Source organism: Python bivittatus, unplaced genomic scaffold, assembly GCF_059951505.1.
Source record: "Python bivittatus isolate LINGU-HERP-01145 unplaced genomic scaffold, Pbiv_v1 ctg000340_np1212, whole genome shotgun sequence".
NCBI lineage: Eukaryota > Metazoa > Chordata > Lepidosauria > Squamata > Pythonidae > Python > Python bivittatus.
Window position 1 is genome coordinate 24,011,271 of NW_028277056.1, and position 24,767 is coordinate 24,036,037.

At 36.2% G+C, this 24,767-nt stretch overlaps 1 protein-coding gene across 10 annotated transcripts in view; it reads right to left on the minus strand.

Moving 5' to 3' along the window:
* STARD13 (StAR related lipid transfer domain containing 13) overlaps positions 1-24,767 on the minus strand; it is a 125,272-nt gene that overhangs the window by 32,224 nt on the left and 68,281 nt on the right. For 8 of the 10 annotated variants that reach the window (XM_025167593.2, XM_088140723.1, XM_088140726.1 and 5 more), the window contains 5 exons: positions 16,355-16,426; positions 15,385-15,466; positions 12,551-12,614; positions 7,390-8,774; positions 4,782-4,955 (listed from right to left, as the gene is read on the minus strand). In XM_025167593.2, the coding sequence (XP_025023361.2) occupies positions 4,782-4,955; positions 7,390-8,774; positions 12,551-12,614; positions 15,385-15,466; positions 16,355-16,426 (1,777 nt within the window). Of the gene's footprint in view, positions 1-4,781; positions 4,956-7,389; positions 8,775-12,550; positions 12,615-15,384; positions 15,467-16,354; positions 16,427-22,021; positions 22,833-24,767 lie in introns of those variants that run through there. The other 2 variants (XM_025167595.2, XM_015888354.3) reach the window with 2 other exon arrangements.

Below are 24,767 nucleotides of genomic sequence, written 5' to 3' on the forward strand. Positions count from 1 at the left end.
CAGTTTTAACTGCAATAAGTGCATCCAATCACTTTTTGTAACTGATGGTCACCTCATAGTGTAAGAACCATGGTCCATTCCTCATAGGCAAACTGCCTCAACAGTAACATATGAGTGCTTTATAGCATGAATGGCTCAGTTAAGGTCCTGCTGCAACATTTCTATGGCACTTAGGTCTGGACTTTGACTTAGCCTTTCCAAAATGCTAAATTTATTCTTTGTCAATTCTCTTGTAGACTTGCTTGTAAATTTGAGATCATTTTCTTGCATGACCCACTTGCACTAGTCTATGGAACCCTGGACAATTTTCTGCTGCACTCTTAGAATGATTTTGACAGGGCAGCCCATTCTGGGAAGATTCACTGTTGCCACAAATCCCCATTTCAAGACTGTATCTTTGACTGTGGATTGATAGAGACCCAAAACTTTAGAAATAATTTTATAATCTTTTCTTGGCTAATAGGTTTCAATGACTTTTTTTTAACCAAAAACAAACAAGCAAATTCTTCTGACTGGGCATGACTTGTCTCTGGAGTCCATATTGTTAGAACTTCTCTATGATGAGGACATCCAAAGTTCATGATATTTATATATTGCAGGGCTGGCCCAAAATGAGTTGTGATTGATTAATGTAGCACTCAGACACACCTGGTCCTAGTTATTCCTTTAATTGATCTGGCTGAAACTACATGGGTGATTACTCTTTCACACTGGCACACTGCCTGTCAGCTGTTTATGAAATAAACGAAACAGGCACCAAACTTTGGGATTATTTGTTCACTCGCACTAGATCAGTAGGACTTACATGAAGCTCTGATAACATTCAGTGGGAGAAATATGCAGTAATTCAGACAATCCATAAGGAAGTAAATACTGTTTCACAGAATTGTAGTTATGGCAGAGAGATGAGAATCAAGAGCCTTCTACTTCCTGTCATGCTAGAGTTCCAACCAAAAAACTTATGATTCTATTCAATCTGAGACCACAACTATATTCATGGTTAAATTCTCTCTCCTGATCACAGACTTGCAACAGACTTTTTTCCCTAAAAGGAGTATGTAAAATGCATTGACCTATTTACCATCTAATTTAGCTTTTATTAAGCACAAGATTATAAGTGCTTTACACATGTGAAACATTAGGTTGTTCTAGGTCATAAATTTAATTCTTCTCTATGCTGGTTGGGGATTATGGGAGATGTTGTACAACACATTTGAAGGGCACTAGTTTTGGGAACATTGACCTAGGTGATGCTTGCATTTGTTATAAACCACTAGTTATGAATCTTTAGATATTTATTATTGTCTGCCTTATTTTATGCAATTCCAGGAAAGCAGTAAAATCCAGATATTTTTATTAAATCCCTAATAGGCTATCCTAAATGGCTGGCAGACTTCATTTGGCTTAGTGGTTTGAAAGGAATAAAGTCAAGCAGAGATTTAGGTTTGATAAAGGAATAAGCAAAAAGGAAAAAGGAAAATATACCTGGTAGAGGGTAAGGTTTATCCTTAAAATATATGCAGGTTTTACATTTTACACATTTCATTTTTTTCACCAATAACTGCTTGTGGCAATGGAGCATATTCACCACTTAGTTCAATCCACTTCTTCAGCACATGTGTGACAACTTAAAATTCAGTAAGTAATGGCAGAAGATTAAATTTGAAAGGATGTATAATTAATTATCTCAAAGTGGCTCATTATGTCCGTAATCTCAAATTGCATGATTTATCATGATTTATCTATTATTTGTAAAATTACAACAAATCCTGGGTGAAGCTTAAAAGGATGGATTTTGAATAACTTTTCAGGGTTATTTTGTGCTCTGGTTCACTTATTCTAATTCATATAGAAAATAAAGGTTGGAAAACATATACATACATGCATTCATATAGTGAGAAATGTAATTTAAATATTATGAGAAAAAGGACAGTTGTGATGTAAAAAAAACCCCAATGTAGTGGCTGCAGGAGTTATAGAGATGGTTAATAGGCTCAGAATACCTAGAGACAGTAAGAAGTGTGTGTGTGTGGGGGGGGGGGATTGCTCAAATGGGGGCGTAAGTTACCAGTATCTCCTCCTGTCATGCTGGAGAAAGGAGTTACGAGAGCGATTGCTCATTTTATGAAGCAACTATATTTGGCAAGAGAGATCATGCTTTGCTTCTAGAACATCTCAAGTTCAGTACTAGCATCTCCAGTTTAAAAAGAAGCAGATGATGGCGAAGATCTTGATTTGGGATGTTACTACCATTCAAAGTTACCAGTAATGGCGTACATGGACAGAAAGTCCAACTAGTAAATATGTCCAAGCTAATCATCCAAAAATTCATTTGCTATAATGCCAGTCCTACTATTAGCCAGAGAATGTGCACACTTGACCCATGTGATTTTAATTTTAGAATCTTTTAATACTGGGTGAAGCTTAAAAGGATGGATTTGAATAATAATTTTATTATTAAAATTTGAATAAAAGCAAAACTGGAAGCTGATATTTTACAAAATAAAGTACCAACCTCTATAGTAAATTATATTTTCAGTAATATTGTATTTCCTCAGATAGTTCCTTATTTCCATTAAAAATAAAAGCGGCGGGAGACAAAGCCAAGTGCTTTGTTAGGAAGTACGCTGACCTGCTCAGAAATAAAGGAAAAGGCTAATATAGGATGATGTAGAACATCCTGTAAGGTTAGAAGGGGTGATAGCATATCTTTAGTTTATCTTCACAGAAATGGATGTTTGTGATCAGCCTTACATGGTAGCCATGACTTGTCCTTACCATTCTAGATGTCCCCACCAGCTTGAACAATTGCTTGCCTCTGCTTTAGCGGATTTGAACCATTCATTTCTGCCAATAGATTCTACAGAATGGCAAGCCACCAGTTCTAGTTATATAAGCCATACTGAACACTGCAATTACACCAGTGTTTTCTACTTCCCTCCTCTTGATTTAACTGGATGGAAGTGCTCTGTGCTCTGTATAGTTCTATATAGGTCTGTACGTTATAGCTACCAGCTAGCACAATCTTGTTATATCCTTTAGCAATCAAAAACTCACTAATTAAAATCCCATAATATTATTTCAGTAAATTTTGGTTAAATGTTGCATGTGTTAATTGATTTTTTTCTTTTGATAGAGCTTTACACAGAAGAATCCAGCCAGTCCTCTAGAATTACCCTTCATGCTGTGAGATTATATCTTTCATTGCTTTTGACTGCACTTGGCTGTAAAATGAGGCTAATAATCCTTAGCATTTCACATGGCCTGCTTAAATGCCAGTTAATGCCATGAAGTTATTTAGCTGAAATATGCTACATTAGAACAAATATTGAATTTTGTACATCAAATCTGAAGCTGAGTTACAAAGGAAGCCTAAACTGTAGAATCCACAATGCATGCCCAATGCATTTTTGGGGATCGAATGCCTTTATCTCTTGAAGCCATCAGATATGAGACGAGAGGTTTGTGTGAGACATAAGAGAGGAGATTTCAGTTAGGGCATGCATTGGATTCGTTTGCTTTGAACCAATTCTCTGGCTTCATGAAGCAGAAGCACAATCCTTACTAAGGAACTCAGACTGAATTAGGACACTGAATCAGGTCAAAAGTCTTCATCTTTGATTGGAAGTTCGAGTGCTGTAGAAAGGCAAGTGCTCTGGCTGAAATAAATGCTACTTCTACCTTTTGTTTCTCTATAGAGCAACCATAGTGAGGAGAGGAAGGAAGGATAGGAGTGGAACTGAGTGACTGACAGGTCTGCCTTACAATTGCTAATTATTCTTGGAGTACACATTGAATGACATGCATAGATTAAAATGTTATGACTTTAGAAACATGCAACAGTTTTTTTTACCAAAGAAAACGTTTTTTATTATTTTAAAAGCATAATCTATATTGCATCAGTGACATGTTAAAAATATTTAATTACTTAATTCTACATCTTAATTTTCATTTTTAATTTTAATTCTCAAGAGCCAATTTGGTGTAGTGGTTAAGGTGCTAGCTAGAAATCAGGAGACTGTGAGTTCTAGGCCTCCCTTAGACATGAAAGCTGGCTGGGAGACTTTGGGCCAGTCACTCTCTCTCAGCCCACCCACCTCACAGGGTCATTGTTGTGGGGAAAATAAGGAGCAAGAATGTTAAGCAGGTTCACTGCCTTCAGTTTACCAAACAGATGTGTGTGTTTGCGTGTTTATCCCAAAGACAGATAGAGATAGATGGATGGATGGATGGATGGATGGATGGATGGATGGATGGATAGATAGATATAAAAATCTAATAATCAATCAATCAACTCATAGCAACTCTGGTTGGCCTTCAAGATAAAAATAATAAAATCCAATGCAAACAAATAAGTGATAGCACAGACATTAATGGGTTAGATTACTATTTATCAATATTAATACATTCTTTTAGTCTTGTCCTATCAGCTGTGTGATCCAGGAATAGACTGATTTTAGGGGGTGTTGACAGCTGTGAAGTGAGCAACCATGCATGTTCTAAAATTACTTTTTCTTTTGGAATCTAGAACAGTCCTAGATAATTAATGTATCTGTATGTGTGAAAAAATACTTTGCAAATATTGCAAAAGAATTAAATTGTTGTAAAATAACCATTCTTCATCGTTTTTCTTCCTGAACACTGACCCAGTGATTACAAACCTCCTCTTGCCAAGCTCATTCTCCATGTCAAATGCTATACTGATTTTTAAAAAAAAAAAATATGATGAGTATTTTCAGGCTTTGTACCTAGGGAATGTTTAAACTATAAAACATACTTACCATGTCCAGCCGTGCTTGCTTGACATGGAGTACTTTTCCATAATTGCCGTAAGACGAAGCAGGGAAAATTTTTGTAGCAGATTTAACTGAGCAGCTGACTGATTGCTGATCTGCAGTGATCCTAGAGCATGGCTAAGTTGGTGAGAGATCTGGAAGCTGTGCCAACGAAATCGCCTTTACACACACAAAATAAAAGGTAATTGAATAAAATGTTGATTGTGGTGATAGGTTTGATTTTTATAAAATTTGTGCAGGTTTGGAAGACTTTGTTCTGCTATTAGTCAGAGCAATGTAATTCCAACATAAGTCTAAAAACTGTTTTTATCTTACAACATTCTGTTTAGAAGTCTACTTATTTTAGAAATGTAATAGCAATGATGAAAGTTTACAAAGTACAAAGCTGTCATCTCTAGTAAATTCCATTTGCTCCACATGAGTAAATAGATACGGAATCTTCAACAACATGATTTACCTATTCCTTTTCTACGCAAGCACAATGGATCCACTAAGTCCAAAATATTATTTTGTTGAATAAAACATAATCTAAAATCAAGTGAAATTTTTGACACCAATGTTAAAAGACAATTTTCTGTTACTTAGACAAACGGGATCTCCAATTCCTTATTCCATTCACTCTGCATATTAAATTGATTTATCAGTAATAGGTATTTATAAATCATTGTGGGGTTCTTCTCTCATAGGATTTAGTGATCACCTCTAATAAAGTATCTCTGAAGCTAAAAATCCACTGATCCAAATTGTTATCAATAAATGTTGTAGTTATTAATATTGCCAGTGGGTGGCAACAGCCAAACTGTATTCATCCTTTGACATAGAAAATGATAAAGATCATCATTATTATCCAATAATTGATCTAAAGTAAAAATCTCAGTATCTATCTATATCTTCCATATTTTTTTAAAAAAATCAGTTTTAGCATCTGGATTACCCCATAGTTTCAATTTGGTGTGAGAAAAAGGGACAAAATGAAATTTTCCAGAAATAGTATGTTTATACTATTCCAGAAATAGTTTTCAAACTGATGTATCAGTGACAGGAGATATTGCTAATCCATTATATTTTGAGCCCAAAACAGTCCATGTGATTTATACAAATATTCCAAAAGGGCCTAGGAGGGAGAATTTATACTAAAGTAAGGTGTGCAAAATCTGATACTTGTTAAAAAGGTATGCTCTGATTCAAGATTCTGGAAACTAAAGCCCCTATTTTTAACTGCACCTTTTTCTCACTGGAATTGAAAAAACCCATAGAAATGTACAGAACAATCTACTGAGTTTTTGAAAATGTTTCCTGGATATGTACAGTATATGGGAATTCTATGCAAAATATAAAGTATCCTAGGAATTAATTCTTTTTTTAGATTATTTATCCCACCCCAAAGGGCAAGGCTATCAATATCCAAAGAACTGTAATTATTTGAGAAATGTCATGTGGAATGATAATACCTAAGTGGTTAATACATTCAGTATATATATGAGATGATAATTGCACACCTCTGCCATTAGCATCAATTCCAAATTAAACGAGCTAACAGAATATCCCACAATTCATCCAAACACATTAATCGAGTGCATCAGAGTCAGAATCAAAGTATGAAGTTCAGAAATAAACAATAAAATGCCATCAGCATATAACACCAATTTTATTCTAATGAATAGTACAAAATACCATGGATATTATGATCTAATACAGCGGTTCTCAAACATTTTGTTCTCAGGACCCCTTTACATTCTTAAAAATGATTGAGAACCCCAAAGAGCTTTGGTTTATGTGGGTTATAACTATCAATATTTACTGTATTAGAAATTAAAACTGAGAAATTTTAAAACATTTATTTGACTTTGTGGACCTCCTGAAAGATTCTTGGGGACTCCCAGGGATCCCCAGACCAGACTTTGAAAACCACTGATCTAGTATAATAGTAGAAGCTAAGGAATCCAAAGAAATATCAAAGTAGAAATTAGATATACTTGTCTAGTATCTTTACGGAGTGACCAAATAGATGCAGAAAGACCTTTGACCCTCATTTTGGAATTGAAGGCTGCATATAGAATCTGGACTTGTTTGGTAATTCGCATTTGGCTCTGCTAATTTATATAATTTCAGCTTTGTCTTTTCTGTCTTTGCTCAAATCAATCAAATCTACCCACTCACATTTGCCTTGGGCACTCTCCACTGTTTGCTTCAGTCTAGCCCATCAAGTAGTTAAACCTTACCCTCAGTCTTTGAAGCAAACAAGATTGCCCATCCTTGGCCTAATCCTCATAAAACGATGTTTCAAATAGCTGGAAAAATTCAAACAGCTGTTATCCAGATACTCAAAATTTTTATAGGATGCTGTAATAATTGTTGTTGAACTGCCCATTTAAGTTGGCAAGATATTTTAGTGGAAGATTTTATGGGACTACTCAGATTTAAAATTTAAACTGTAAATTAAATATTACATTGTGAGTTGCAATTTATTGCTATGATTTTGATATACCTTATGCTTCAGAGTTACTTCTGCAGGAACAACTACAGAATTGAAAAACAGCATATTTTAATTCCCCTGTTCTCCATCCTTAGCAAAGTGTGATCTGGTACAAACCTGTTTGGTCTGGTAAGAGATGCTCCAACACCAGAGTCTCTTCTTTCTCTGACACCAGTAGCTTCTGATTCATTGAGAGATGCCCCATCTCGGTCCATATCGCTTGGTGTTGTCTGGCCATCATATAATGAGTTCTGTTCAAAGTCTAATGACATTTTACTTGGTGACTGATATGATAATGGCTCACATTCACCAACTGATAAAGCATTATTTTTTGGTTCTGGCAATACATTTTTTGACCAGTTGTCAACAGATTCCTGAAGCCCATTGACATGTTGCAAAATATCATCCAGATGAGGAAAAAGATTTTCCCTTTCCAAGTCCAGAAGATCCCCTGTGCTCGCACATAAATGAGAACCTGGAACATTGTCATAAATGCTAACTCTACTTTCCTTTGAACAGGAAACAAGGGGTCTGAGTTCTTCAGATGGTGTGCATATCTTGTTGTTTAGTAAAATGCTGTCTCTCTTCCAGTTCATGACACTGTCTGTAGGAGAGAGACTTTCAATAGAAAGTGCCTTTGGAAATGTTCCTGGCTTGTGGTCTTTAGGAATATGAAATATTAGGTTTTCTTGGGAGTGAAATTCATTTTTGCGATTTTGATCTATCACTTGCCTCAGTGTTGGTCCCGCAAGAACATCCAGGTCCTCTAGGTACATGCCACCTCGTTTATTTGCTTCATGGTGTTTACGTTCCTTTAAGGAAGGAGTGCTTATGGCACTGCTGCTAAACTCCAGTTGGCTGCTCTCGCTGCTGCAGTTGACAGGAAACCCTTGTCTGACTGCATCTTGGATTGCAACTGTTTTGTTTTGGAGGTCTCCATTCCCTACTTGCATGCATTGCATTTCTTTTAAGATTCTGGGCTCATGCTGCAGAACAGGTGTACTAATGGCTAAGACACTAGTCCTTCCAGAGCCTTTTAATTTTCCATGTGCTCCTTTGGGTTTTAATGTCTCCATGCGCTTCAGAAAGGTTTTTGCTCTAGTTCGTGTTGATTTCTCATTCCTGAAGTTGGGAGAGTCTTCTGAAAGCTGGGAAGGAGGACCACCAATGGAAGGGGGGCCCTGCACAGAAGTGTTTTCAACACAGTATTGTCCTGAACAGTTAGTTTCCCTGAGAAGGCTTGTGACTCCAGACTGACTCCTATGCTCACTTCCTCCACTGCTCTCACTGTGAATAGATGACACCTCAGGCTCACTCAAATCAGTAAGCACGCTTTCATTGCTGGTTGTGATTTTCATTTTAATGTCCCCTTGAAAGTCATGTTTGCCTGACTGATGAATCAAGGCATCAGTGTCTTCCACCCGAGACCATCTGTGGCTTGTTCTTTGGAAAGTCCATTTGTTACTGATGGCACAAAGGTCTTCTTCATCTGAGTCTTCACTCTGAAAAACAATGCATAACACTTGAGTATCTATCTATCTATCTATCTATCTATCTATCTATCTATCTATCTATCTATCTATCTATCTGACTCATTTTTCAAAATATCAGTAGAGGCTCTGCAATGCAAAGTCACTATCTTTCAACATTAGCTCACTCATAGATCCATCTGTAATGTATCTTTCTTGTCTCAAAAAACTTCATGGACATTTACTGGGGGAAATAAAATGAAAACTGATGAAACTGATCACCCAGAAGTCATCATTCCACAAATTCTAACTGTATGACACTATTCCATGTGATTAAGTGACATGGCATTTTCATTTATATGCTATATTAAGATTAATCAACAGGGAATTTTTCAGTTCACATAAGAAATGTGCACAGAGTTTCAATTCAGCTCTCAATCTGATCGATTTGGAAAACAGTTTAATTCTTGATTGATTAGCAGCCATTTAGATTAAATATAGGGTCCAAATTCAAACCTTAATTTAGAAAGTATAAATATATGAGTTCTGTTATATGCACATTTAATTTTTTACTATTTTTTTTAGAAGGGGGATCTGATAATCACTTTTTAAAAATTTCTGGTGGAAATAAAGAAATTCCCTATCCCTTCCTCCCTCTTAATATCGAAACAACACATCTGTTAAGGCCATTTCAGTAGACAAATAAAACTGCAAATTTTCAGAATGGTAACTATAAGGACTAGCCATGTTGCATGAAAAACATGTGTGTGGCTAGTGCTTGAATTTTCTTTTGGTTCCTGAATATTTGGGATTTTTTTTCTTTCCTTTAGTTCCATTATGTTAAGACTAACAGCAAAAACTTCCTATCCTTCTCTTCTCTAGAGCTCGATTATTTCTCTTCAGAACCTGGGTGTCCACATAATATACAGAAGTAATGTAATTTCAATGACTTTTCCCATATTTTCCCCCTTACTATGGCTATTACCCCACAGCTGCAACTGTTTCAATAGCAGTGGGGTCCATCTAAGTAACTTAACAGACATATTTTCTTCACTGTATAAAGAAACTTCAGCATGCAAGGGTACACTGTATAGTTGAATTGGAGTTTAATGTCAGGGCTAAGAGTCTGATTATATATACCCTGCACTGCAGAAGTACATGTGAATTTTGCTACCAGTTTCAACTGAAGTGCACTTTCGCTTTAACTATTCTTCTCGTAGAGTTTATCTTAGAAAGTAGCCCAAGGGCCACAAAAATTGCTCACTTTGGACTACTTATGGTACAAAACTTTTCACAAGCATATACACGCCCTTCTTTTATGTACACTCACACAAACACACACATCAACCACACTCACACATAATCTTGCTCTTCTTTCTATCCTTTATCCTCCTCTACATCAGTAACCTACTGCAGATCAAAGATGTCTTGCTGCCATTACCAATTCCATGACTGTTGAATTGACTTCTGAGTCTATTGTGAATTATTGGCTTTTTGTATTAGTGATCTGATGGTTGTCTGACTTTTTCAGCTGTCTAGTCACCCCTAAACATGAGAGTATTGGGCCTTGAAGTCCTATAGCTTGAATGGCCAAGTACAGTACCAACTAAGTAGGGTTCAACACTTTTAGAGGCACCAGACTGGAAAAGGGTGTGCTCTAGGCATCTCTTTTCAATATTTCTGAATGCTTTGGATGCTATCTTTGTTCATATAGACAAGATTCTGTTCATATTGAATTGCAGTGTAGATGGTAAAATAGTAGTATAGGACTTGGCTGCATACTGGGAAGAAATCAAGATAAGGGTAAAGGCAAATGCAGTAAAATAATGATTTACTGAATGACAGAATATTAAAATGTCTTAATGTGATTTGAACATCTGCCTACTTCCCCAGAGGCAAGTGAAAATAGAATATAATTATATATTATTCACAAGAAATGAAGTTACTGGAGGACCTTCTGTTATGATGCATATAAAAATTAGAATCATATGAAGGCAAAGAAATAAAATTATTATCTGAATAATTTCCTATACATAGGAAATAAAGATAGAAATTTACATAGAATAAAATCACAATCACTTAGATTTTCTGAAAAAAACTTTTGTACTGAAAAAATGATTTCTTTTCTTAATTATTTTTAGTTCTCATTTTGAGTTGTCCTCATTTGCCTTCATATGTTGTCAACACTGAAATATTATGTATAGAAGAGAATTATGTATGTTTATCTACAAGCAACTTCTACTGAACAGAATGGGACTTCAGACTAAAGGTGCATTGGATTGAAAGGCATCATCATGACATCATCCTAATTCTACCTGATCACTGATTAGCAAGGTCACCCATGTAATTACCTCCCAAAACAGAAAATAACTTCTTTGTCCTGAGGAATTTTCACTCTAAACGTTGATACAGAGGCAACAGAGGAAAGGGAAGAACACTGAGGTGTGTTTCCTGAGATGTGAGTCACATCAAGTTCATTGAGAGATAGTAAGTTCACAGACAGATATGTAATAACAAGAAGATTTGCTGTTGGTTATTCATACCCTTATCATATAACTGGACTATTGTAATTTGCTTTTATATGGGGCTGCCTTCAAAGACCATTCAGAAGCTTTAGCTGGCTGAAATAGTAAGGGAAGTACCTAGATTCACCCATGTAACACCCTTACTGCTGGAGTTTCATGCTGTCAGTCAGCTTCTTGGTGGGATTCAAAGGACTAGATAATTACTTTTAAAGCCTGACATGGCTCAGGACCTAGGTTTTTCTGAGACTGTCTTCTTCTATAGAATCTGCCCTTCTGATGAGATTTAGTAGAGAAGCCTTCCTGAGGTTCCCAGATTTGAGGGAATCCTATCTACAGGCACCTCGTGCCCAAGTCTTTTCAGAATATGGATCGCACTTTTTTTTTTTTTTGAGTGCAGCCCTCAGCCTGACAAATGATATGAATGCCTGCTTTAAGAAATGAAACGGCATCGACATTCTACCCCATCCTATTTTGCTTCAAGCACTGCTGGCAATGACTTCTCCAGCACCAATGAAAAGAATTTGTTAAGCGTTTTGAGAGAGAATCCAATCTGAACAACGTTCTTTGAAGCAATGATCTGCACTATGCAAGCTCCTGATTAAAAAGTGCCTCAGGGACAGGAGTGCCTTGTAAATAAAATGTTATTGGCTCCCTTACAAAAGTTTTCATATCAAGCAGCATTTTCTGCATTCTTTCTTGAAACCCCTTAAGCCTTAGATAATGTCTGTGTTATCCAATGAGCTGCAGACATGGCAAACTTTATTTTAATAAGTCAACACAAATGAAAGAAAATAAAACAAAAAATGTTTGTTGCTTTTTATCTGGCAGGGAATCATGTTGTTGGGTCATACTCAGACTATCTAGTTAGCCATCCAGGCTTCTCTTGTATTCTGAAAAGACCCCTGGAACTTGTTTTCTCTTACAATGCAGGCTCTTCCATGTGCTACTATGCAAATGCATTCAAGCCCCCAGATCCTTACTGAGCAGGCAGAAAGGAGGAGTAGAAAGCCAGCCTCCACAGGGGAAGGCTGGTAACAGTCTGGGTGTTGGCTTTCCATCTGAGATTTGTCTTGGAGAAGGATAGTATAAACAAAACAGAAACTAACATTCCAGGATGCATGAGGAAAAACATATTGGTAAGTTATGAACCTTACTTCATCATAGGCAACTGTATTTGAGGTTCAACAGCTGGATGCAACATCATCTCTGGCTCTGATTTCAGGACATTTTAAATACTTTCACTTACATAAAGAAAAAAACATTTCTGAATTCACATGTACTTGCCTTTTTCCTTTGGAAGTTCAGATCAAGTTTCATTGAGGCACATTTATTCAGTGTGTTCAGTCGTCTAAAAATAAAGCAAGAATCGTACTGAATTTACTGATTGGCTGTTCATAATATCAAACTTAGTTCCTTCTTTTATTTGTATGCAACATGCACAGTTAATTTCTATGAATGTCACTGGAGTAGGAATCTAGACTATCTTGAAGCCCATATAACCAAATTAGTTCGATGGTTTGAAAAATGGGTATTCGTCATTATAACTAGAAATACATTTCTACATAAAATTTAAGCACAAATGTCATCCTCTCTACCAAGCTCTCCATCTGAATTTAAAAGCACAAAATAAAAAGAATTTCATTAGAAATAAAATTATTTATTTGCATAAATGTATATGCCATTTCATCAGTGATTTTAGGCAGCTTATAGTATAGCAATAGTAAAACATGCAGTTAAAACCAAAAAAAGAACACCACCTTCTGAGCCATGCATCACCAACCCTACCAAATGTCTGTCTCCAGTTAATTGGCACTTTTTGCTTCAAGAATGTTTGGAAAAGCACTATGCTAACAGTCTTCCTTCCTGTCTGGTTCAGCCCAAAGAACTCCAAGAGACAATGCAAATACAGTTCTGTTGTGTTTATTAGCTTCCACCTCAAGAAAGAATCTCACCAGACTGAACCCAAGTTCCCAAGCCAGCCAGCCACAACACTGTAAATTCCTTAGGGAGGTGTCAGCCTCATCTTCTTGAACTTCCCACGCTCCTGTTGGGGGCTAAGAACATGCTTATCTCCCTGAGCATGGCCTTCATAAGTCCATTCCATCACACTTCCTGACCAAAGGAAAATGGCTGTCCTTGGAGGCAGATTGTTCCAGGTGAGGGGTCTACTGCTGAGAAGGCCTGCTGCTGGACCCCTATGCCTTTGACACTAGACTCCAATAGAACAACTTTAATGATGTATCAAAATATGTCACAAAAATGTCTGAATATTTGCCAAGAAAATAACAATGATAAGCCTGAATATCTGTGCTTTACTGCTTTGATTGTAGTAAAACCTAAAGGTTGACAACAATTAAAAGAATACCCATTATTTGAACAATAACAGTTAAAATGTCTTGCAATTCCACCCCAGAATCTACCAAGCTCTTCCTGTGAAGGGACACAGAAAGGCCATTCTCCATTGCCTCTAAATAGACAGGTCATGTACAAGGAAACCAAAGTAAAACACATTAGTACTTATGTCAGAATATTTAACAATTTAGAACATTTTAAAGAGATGTAGGGGACAAAGTACCTTAGTATGTGCAGAAAATGAAAAGTTTAACCATATAAAGCAAAAGCATACATTAAACCACTGAGAAATAGACACATGCCTGTTTATAAGTACTGTAACCGTCGTAATGTTGGTGTCTGTTCCTGTAGGACAGATCCAATCATCATTGCTAAATAAACTTTTCTCTTAACTTGCTGGCCTCCTCTGTTTGTTTGGCCTGGAATTGTTATTCCACAACACCTGCTTTCTATAAACTCTATCTTGCTGTCATTTTTAACTGTGATCTGATCTCATCAAGATTAAATATTTAAGCAATGACAAAGGTCATTTTGCTCCAATATCCGTTTTTTAAAAAGAACACTATTTTTTCCAAAGCGCAGGCTTGCATTTTAATGAAGGCAATGAGCCAACCCAAGCTTACTGGTTTTAAACAAAAACGATGATGTCCTATCTTCTGGGGCCTTTCCAAAATTTTGAAACAGACTGCCAAAGAAATGAAAGAACTTAAGTCTTTAAGTCTCCAATGAAATCCAGTCCACTTGGATTCCTTACACCCTCCTAATGTGGCAATGGCAGAAGCCATGGTTCTCCATCTGCTGATATCTGCCAAATCCTGATACCACTTCGAGGCAGAGAAACACTAGTCAATAATATTTGAATCTATCTTGGGACAAACTACTTTTATCTTGTTAAGCCTTGGATTTGAGAAGCTAAATAAAATTAAAATGCTAGAATACCAACAATATTCTATATAAAAGGTAATGTGAAATAGTTTCCTTGCAGTTTACCAACAGAAGCAACAATTCATATATGTGTCCGGTGAACTCATTCATAAATAATACTCTTTCAAAACCTAGCAGTTTTTTTTAAGGTCTAGAAGATAGATGTTACATCTTCGAATTCTGATCCATTCAGGAAGGTCAAGTTTGCTTACGTGAGGCCTAGCTTTGTGAACCAGCTGTCAGCTTAGCTGCTACAACTGGGGATGGAGGAAACTCATGATTTCCAGCAGAGAAGTGAGGCTGATGATGGAATGACTAACAATTTTGCTCCATGATGCAAGAATTACTGGTGAAAAAGGAAATATTATGTTTTCAATGCAGCATTACACTGGAGGAAGTTTAAACTTCCCATTTTGAACCACTATCATCATGAATTCTGACTACAATGCAGCGATAAATATAAGGAAAATCAAAACTAATTAGTTCTAATGGGAGACTTTACTAGCAGGAAGATTTTTTTTTTAGTGAATTTTATGGATGCTGCACCTGGGTAGGAAATCTTAAACTTCTTCCTGCATGTTCTGATCTTGATAACAAGTGGAGGGAGCACTGTGATAGGTATTTAATATTTTTTAAAAATACAACATCATCACTAATTAACATTACCACAAGTGTAGTTAGGGCCTTGGTCTTCTCCATCATTCATAGGGATGATCTAGGCAGTGAGGGTTAGCAAATAACACAAACTGCCTAAAATCTGCAAAATCCTCTGCATTGTGTAAAATGCTATAACATTTACAAAGTATATTAAAATAATAGTGTGAAACAGAAAAGCACATTACCTACAAAGAGTTTCTACAAGGTCCTTGTCGAGAAAATCATGATCTTTCTTCACAGCAGCAATATCAATAGGGAACTGGTAATCTACAAGAGAAGAAGCATTTATTTCCAGAGCAGCGAACATTTAATTTTGAGAGATATTGAATATATTTTCAGACAACATATGCAAAAGAAATGTTAAAATGTATTCATTGAAATGATGTTAACATATCATCTGAACACAATACTACATTAGAAGATTCATTTTTCAATCTTTTATTGATCAGTAAATAGTAACATTCTGATCAACAGTGTAAAATAGCAGTTATTTAGTGTTCTTGCTCTCCCCGACTTGGCTGATGATTATAGAAAGTAAAAGTTCAACATATTTGAAGGACAAGGATTTAAGATAGGCTGCATTATTCCAGCAGAAAGCTCTTTTACTATTATTACATTCACCATATCACTTTTATGTAGCATTGTCTTTAATGAAAAGCACACCATGTAAATTGCAATGACATTATACCAAATACTTACTAATAAAATAACTTGAGCACATAAAACTAAGCATTTCATGTGGCCCTTGAAAGGCACTCTGGTGGTCATTCTCCAAAAAGTTGTGGGTAGAGCCAGGGCAAAACCTAAATTTTCTGACAGCACTAACAAAACTGGTAGACTCCTACTGGATTCTCCTTTTTTCAAATTTAGAATCCATTGGAAAAAAAATGGTGTACTTTTGTTTAGGTACAACTCCTAAATGTACCTAATACTGAGCCCAAGAATATCTCAAAATGCAGATTAAATTCTTCAATTCAATGTGATTTTATAGTTAATCCAAGATTAGTGTTCCTGTTGATGAAGTCTACCAAATTTTGTTCTGGGTGTTTTGGAAGGTGTGAGTGTTCTGCATTCAACAACATAGCATTAAAACAAACACAGCACTCTTTCCTATACCACTAGATTATGGATTAAATATGGATCTCTAAAACACACCTTCATAGAATTGTGCATACTGGGGGAATCCAGCAGCCCGCAACCAAGCACAGGACTCTTTTGCTTCACGTTCTGAGGAGTAAGGAAAAAACACACACCAAACAATATATTAATGTTCAGCTTGATAACTTTGGCATTTTGGCAAATTGTTCACAAAACAAAGGCAAGCAACTTCTGTGGAACTTATCCCAATTTTACAAAACAAACTTTTGGATCTCTGCATCTGCATATTTTCATTTAAAATTCATATCTGATTTATATCAGACCAGGTGTCTTGCACAATTTCAGCAACCCAAGAGGAACAGTGGAAATGCTAAATGAAATCATACAACCTCCCTGGGGAACACCCCAAATCAATGTGACAGTATCCTGATTGTAAGCAGCATTTCCATGGAGGCTATTGCTCTCAGATTATTTAATATCATGTGATTTAAAACAGCTATGTCTAATTTTATGCTTCCAGTTCTGGCAGGAATGCAATATACAAAATGCTGATTCTGAAATGGTAGCATCTCAAAGGGGGGAGAGGCAACAGTGGGAGACAGTCATGAGTGATTCTCATGAGGAGTTTGAGCAGGAGCGAAGGAAATGGGAAAGCAAACTAGAAAGTCAGGAGAGAACTTTCAAGAAGCTTGTGCAGAAGCTGGAAAAGGAGGAAGGTAGACTGGATGGGAGAGAGGTTAGAATGGGAAGAAGAATCTGAGGAGGAAGATGTGGTTTGCCATCCTCGTAAACCAAAATACATCTCCAGTTCTAAAAGAACCCAGTCAAACTATGACATATAAATGGTGCTAAAACAGGGACAGATTGTGTATTAAGGTGGCAGGTGTGTACACACACAGTGGATAAGTGATATGAAGGTGGTGCTTGCCAAGCTACTGAATCCAAATAGACCCGTTATGAGAAGTTTGCTAAGGTATTTGGTAGTCTTTGGTGGGGGGAGGGGGAATGGAAGATCAAATTGAAAGCATGCAGGAAATGGTAGTTATACATTAGGGAAAGTGCACATATCACTGGATATATGCACAAAATATATTGCTAGAGTGCATATTCTAAACAATTTTTATTTTACCAAAAATATGTACCAAGTATAAGCATTGTGTGAAATAAAAATAATGCATGGCAATTATTGTGCTGTTTTTTAAAAGAGGCAAGAAACTGAAACAGAAAATAACTAAGGATCAGAAAAAATGGGAACTGGTAAAACTAAATGGAGAGAGAGATTCATCTCTATTAGTGACCAGTCATAGCTTCAATTTGCTTTGGGCAATAACACATCATTCATTATTCCCTTGGCAAAAGCGTACTGTTTGCCAATATCTATGATCAGGTATTGTCACTATTTATTTGTCAAAAAGTTAAAAAGTGCTACATCTATGTTCTGTGTGGAGTTAGAGAATGAATTGTTAATACTTTTACAACTCCCAGCAAGTATATTCATAGAAGACTTTCTTTTATGATCCTTGTTTTGACATGAAATATGGAAATTTGCTTTATTCCTCTCTGCTTTTGATGAGATAAGCTTAGGTATATGCATGTCCTTCAACTTATTCATGCATGCCTCACAAGTGGACTTAGTTATATAAACCTTTCCCACATGAGCAACTGCTTGATCATAAGATTTATTATCTAGAGCAGGTGAAAATGTGTATAAATTTCTCCACATTAATTTTTTATTGCAAAAATATACTGTCCTGCCTAATTCCAATCAGAGCAATAAAAGAGTGCTAGTATGGCATGTGCATGAATGGGAGTCTATATTCATGTGCACAAATAAGAATCAGTAGCTCATTTAATTGTGACTACATCCCATCCTTGCACTGCTGAAAAATAGGCAGTGTGATAAAGAATACCCACCGTGCTGTCAATCTAATGTTTAAATAGCTTTTTCTAACAAAGAAAGAAGAAAGGGTAGTTTTATCACAGTTCTGTGCACTGAATCTTAAAGGCTATGAAGTCAATACCATCTTTTTAGAACTGATGGAATGTTACTCTTTCAAAAGAGGGCAAAGCTTTTCAGCAGCTAAATGTGATTGAAAAGACTGGCTCTGCCCATTAACTAGCTCTAAAGTTATGTGAAGGAATCTTTGCTTCTTCTAAAACAGATTCAACATGGAATAGTACAATAGTTTAGATTCCATAGACAACTCAGGCTCAGTTCATTAGACTTTCTCCATGAATATTTCAGAAATGCTCTAAGATGTTAATTAGTATGCAGTGGTGGGTAGCTAACTAGCTAGATAATGTACAAATACCTGAACAGTTAAGATGTAAATGTTACACAAGTTTAGTATGCTCTATTATAGATGCTCTATTGAACCTTGTTAATAAGATTTTTGCACCCAATGTATTAAAACGATTCACATCTTGCTGTTTATTTATTTATTTGTTTGTTTGTTTGTTTGTTTAGTAAACTTGTCCCCACCCATCTCCCCACAATGATAGCTTAGTACTGAACCTAGCATGATGATTAGGTGGTATGAAACTTCCAAAGCAATGTTTCTATATGTTCTTAGATGCTTTGGGGAATGTAATAATACAAATAAGAGTCCAGTAAATGTATCAGTATGTTTCATAAAAACAAAGGAAACCTTTATTCATGCAGTCCAGTCTGACATCAAAGATACCACCAAATATTGCTAAAAGGTTCTGGGCAGTATTTGTATAATTTGTTCCCTCTTTAGTTATGTTTCCTGAAATGCAAAAAAACCTCAGTAGTTATTTATTTAGATTTTAGTGCCTCCCAATTTCAGAATGTCTCTGGGCAGCTCACAACAAAAAACAAAAAACCAATATTGACTGATTGATTGATTACATGCCATCAAGTTGTTGTTGACTCATAGCTACCACATGGTTAAAATAAATAGGAACTATAATAAGGGAAATAACTGAATGGCAATTTGGACATTAACACAACACATATTCAACAGATATCAGATACTTCTGACATGGGTAGGGAAATTTTGATCCACCCTACCCCAAGGCCTGGGAGAAAAGCCAGGTCCAAGGCCTTCTGGAACATGACCAGAGCGGGGGCTATCTGGAGCTTGGGGTTATTCCAGAGGACAGGTGTATGTATATGAATGGGGTGGAGGAGGAATATAGCATAATAATTCCCTTGTATTTTCTTCCCGTTAGAGAGAGAATGGACTGTAGCATTCCAAGTAACAGTAAATCAAATGAAGGCTTCCCGACTGAAATTATTCCTTTTCATTTGAATTATTCCTTTTAAAAACTTCCTTAATCTTAAATAATTTTAATTGGATTATTTGAAACCTACAGTTGGGCAATACTTTTATTAGGACCAACCCAAATGACACAAAATGACATGCATGATTTTGATCTATATCTGCAATGGCTCTAAAATCAACCATTCCCCACCCTCTGCCCTCCATTTTTCTAAACATACCTACCTGCCCATAAATTTCAATCTCAGAATTCTGCATTCCCTTTTGTGCTGTTACCCAATAATGGATTTTGGAATTTTATTCATTGGTCAAGACAGTTGGCTATGCTTACTTTTTACATTCCTTAGATATATCTTGATAAGTTTATTTCCCAACTAAAATTCCAATTCTAGGTTTTATGAGTCTTACTATTATTAAAATAAATAAATAGTAAACCAACAAGAATAAATAAATAATAAACATAATGGGATAAAGTAGAACAGTTTTTTTTAACAGTAATATAACAGAAACAAAGTAGAATAGAAATAAAAATTAGATGCAGGGCATATGGGCAAAACATTTACAAAAATGTTATTAAAACAGTAGAATAGCATTGTAACATCTCTGGAAATTGGTTAAGAAGATTCTTGTATGATTTTACAGGTTGAGTGATGTCATAACTTAAAACCTGACAGCCATTAGCATTCTGGTGATGTGTCCCATTGAGAATGAGAATGCCTGAAAAGGCCCAGCCTTGGCCCAGCCAACCCTTCCCCCCTGTTTGGATGAAACTCCAAAATTTCCAGGCAAGCTTTGGCTTGATAGCTAGGAATTCTGGGAAATGCAGTCTTAATACATTTGAAGGGACCAATTTGGAGAAGACTGTCATAGGAGATAGACGAGGATGGTTCAACTTTCATGACTTTGTTTCTCAATAGAGAAGAGAAGACTTTGGTACATAATGGGAAATTAGTCTGCGCTGCAACTGGGTCTGAAAAGGAGGCAGAGATTTTTATAATAAATCCCAAGTCACACTGAGCTAGAAATCAGATGGGATATAGGAATCTGCTGCACTGTTAGTTCTATGAAGCTTAAACTGTAGATAAGCTTTTTATTGCCAAAACATGGTTCAATTTCTAGTTATCATTTTCTGAAGAAACCCAACTGTAAATGTGTGTTGCAAATCCTAAAACATCTCACAGTTCCAAGTTGGCATGTATGCTTTGTGTGTGTGTGTGTGTGTGTGATTGTGAGAGAGATCTGTATATCTTACAACATAGTATCTTACAACATATGTTATCAGAATCTCCTAATTAATTCCTAGAAAGTCCTAGAACTTAATAAAGTAGAAGTGAACAAAAGACACCAACCTGATATCTTTGTCACTGATAGTCACATTATGCTTTCCATTAAATTATATTAAATTAGCAATTATAATATGAAGGATAGTTTTTTGAAATAAAGATTTGTATTAGGGCTTAGGTTGCAAATTAATGTGAAGAAATCAGAACTTCAAATTGAAATAAGGATCTCAAAAGAAGTTACAGACATGTTTTATTATATGCCATAACAGTTTGAAATATTTAAAAGTTCTAATTCATTCAAAGTGCAGAAAATTATTACAATCGAATTCTAACCTTAAAAAAAACAATTTAAAAAAGATATAAAAATGAAATATTACCAAAATAACATTTGTATTCAGACACTTATAAATATCCCTACAACAAGATGGACAAAACATGATAAATACCTTTAATACAAGTAGAAAATGTTCTAGATTAAAGAAGACCGTTATGAATTGTAAAGGAGAGGTTGGGCATCCCAAATCTAACATATCATTACAAAGCATTCCAACTGGAACAAGTCATTGTGTTAATATATCATGATACAGTGAAAGATTGGGTAAAAATGAAATATAAAGAATATTCACATAAAATCTATATCACCTTCCCTTCATGGTACATAATCTTATATAACTTATGTAAAATCTCTTTTTAGGTGTAACATTCACATATATGGAGAAAATGGTTCAGCAATTTAAGTTAAGTAATTTCCTTTTCTTGTGTTACTTGTGTTTTGATCCCCTTTAAATAGGATCAAAGGCTTTGTTCAGACAGCAAGATTCCTGGTGTCTACGTGGACTGAAACTTCCACTAGGCCCAGTTTTACTTTGATAAAGTAAAGTTATAGTAACCATGTATGCTTCTTTGCCTCTGCAGAAAGTTAATTCTGAAATACTACACACAAAATCTATGAAGGTCAAACAATTCTTTGCCTTGATATCATTCTTTAACAAATTTATATACATTTCTACTCACAACAATACACAGATTTGTAACCTGGCAGCAAACTAGAATTAAATGCATATTATCATGAAGTGTAATTCTAAGAATGAAGACATGGATATTAAACTGGTTCAGTTATAAAGAGCTGAGATTAGCTTAAATGGGTATTGTGTTCACATTCAGAATCCCAAACTCTTGATCTGTAGTTCACCTACCAGAATACGGACTTCTTGCCTGTCCTGGCTGCCAGCTACTAGCTTGCATTCAGTTTGATGAGTCATACAAATTATGCTGTTTATCCTTGGTTTAAAACAAGCACTTAACAGTAACTTTTCTGTTCAAAATTCACTCCCAGTAGGAAAAAGAAACAATTCCAAACATGTGGACCTTTTTAACAGCAGTAGTGGGAAAGGAGCAAGATGACTCCAGTAAATTTGTCCAGATGCGGAATATGACTATTGGAACAAGCTGATAACTAAGAAATTCTGTCTGCAGCCCTTTGTGTATCTAAGGATTAATGAGCAACCTGGAGGAGATGACAGCCTGAGGAACAGCCTCAGACCATTAACCTTCAAATGGCTGTTAATTCCCAGAAAGTGATCTGTGGGGCAAGGTTATTAAAGCAATTGTAGTGGAGCTAGAGGAAGAAGGCATAGAAAACTGTACAGACCATAGACAGGACATCGTCTTCATTTATGAGACAACAGTATTGGAAAAATGCTTTCCATACTTTTCAGTAGGATTCCTGAAATGACTTCTCAAACAAGATGTTGGAAATTTTCATAAGCAGTATCTAAATTAGGGATTTGGGATGAAGACTAAGTAAATAAATTCCTCTTTTTGAGTGCAGTATTATAGCAGACAGTTTCACAAAATAAAGTGAATTAAAATTGCCAGTGATGACACTACCTGTTCCAGCCCCCAACATGGCACTTTCCAAATATGTTGAGATTGCAACTCCCCAAATTCCTAGCAGGAATTTGTGGACATATGGTCTCAATACCTTTGGTAGACACCAGACTAGGAAGTCATTCCAAAATTCTAGCCTTGCTTACCTAGGATTTTAACATTGGGTATCTTAACACCATATAGCTGTTTTTAGAGAAAATACTAGTCAGTTTAGGAACAGTATTACATTTGAATAATATTTAAAATTTTTACTTTAAATAAGTAGTCAGTGTTGGTGAGGAAGGGATGGTCATTAATCCTCCCTTGTGGAATGGAATGGATGCTGTCATGTGGAGTGCCATTCAGTTCAGCCTTCTCACCCATACAATTTAATATTTACATAAAACTGTTGGGAGAAGCCATCTGTTGGTTCAGGATGAGGTATCATTGGTAATCTCAGTTCTACATTTCCACACTAGTTTGGACTGGAAATGTTGTAGAACTCTTGACCCCATCTAGAGGCTGTGGGGATCTGGATGGGACAAAACAGGCTGAAGCTGAATTTGTCTAGACATTATCTAGCTCTCTCTTACTCTAATTTGAATTGTGGATGGGTGCCACTCCCCCTGAAGGGGCAGGTCTGTGGCGTGCTTTCTGGGCTCATGGGTAGTACAATAATTATGGTGCTACCTGGAAGCCCTGGCAATGCTGACTTATGTCCTCATGACAACAAGAATAGAATCCTGCAATGAGCTTTATGTGGGGCTGTCTTTGAAGAGTATCCAGAAATTGTAATTGGTGCAAAATGCAGCAGCCCACAGGTTGGCTGATAAAAGAGCTGCTAGAGCTGTATAGTACCTGTGTACCAGGTGCTACGTTGGCTTTGGGGAGCTTTCTAGATACACTTTAAAGTGCTTATGAGATCCCACATGTGAAAAATAAGAGGATTGGGTATTGAAGCAAAGTTTTTCTGTGCTGGCCTCACCTTGTGGAACAGCCTCCTACTAAAAATTTGATCAGCATCTCTCTAGCTATGAAGATATGGCTTCTGATGGAGAGTGACTGCTTTCAGTTGCTCCTGAACCCTCAAAAGACTTTGGTGTAGCTATGGGCTCTTTTTCAATTGTTGCTGCTGCAAACTGATAGCACGTTAGCAGACTAATGACATTTGGCAACAGTAAGTGCTTGAATTGTACTTATTGCAAGATTTGAGGAACTACATGTAGTTGATGAGTTGCAGGTTCTGCATTCTGTACTAGAAGTATCTGCTGAGATCACTGCAACAGTTACTTAACACGGAATGCTATTTCTGATTTGAAATGCTCTCCTCTTAGATAAAGGTGTTGATTCATGCTTGAGTTTGGCATAATCCTGGCACAACTGTAAACTGGCAAGTAATGAAATATAGCTGATGTGAGTAAGAAAGCAAAAAGATCCCACTGTATTTACAAATGTATAGTAAGCAGCTTAAAAATAATATAGATACTACTTATGCAGGTGTGATTATGAATTGCAGAGATTATATGACGGAGGGTCCTATAAGTAGAAGATCCAGTTAGCAAATCATTGAATCTTCAAAAGTACAATTCAATCTCTCATTTCCTCAGCCTCCCAAGTGTACAATAAACAAGAAGCTTTTGCAAACATCTGCAAGGTCAACAATGGCATGGGTCAGTAACTCTCTCAGCCCAACTCACTGCCTTAAGTTAACATACACACACACACACACACACACACACAGAGCGAGATAAAAATTTGTTCATCATCATCATCAACATCATCTAAGGAATGTTGGTTTCCAATTCCGATTCTCCTCCCTATTCAAAAAGTCAAGATTCTTCTCTTCCTTCTCTTGTCTTTTCCTCTCTTCAAAAGTACCTCACTGGTAAATATATCACTAAATTATATAAACAAACAATTCATTGAACTAAAAATCTGATTTTGCCGTATGGCAAATTCAAAATACTGAATTGGTGAAGGGTAGGATTTTAAGGACAGATTAAGCCAAAAGACGCCACTTGTGGATTTCATTGAGGGTCCGAAATCCTTTTATGTATAAGGTTGGAACAGAAG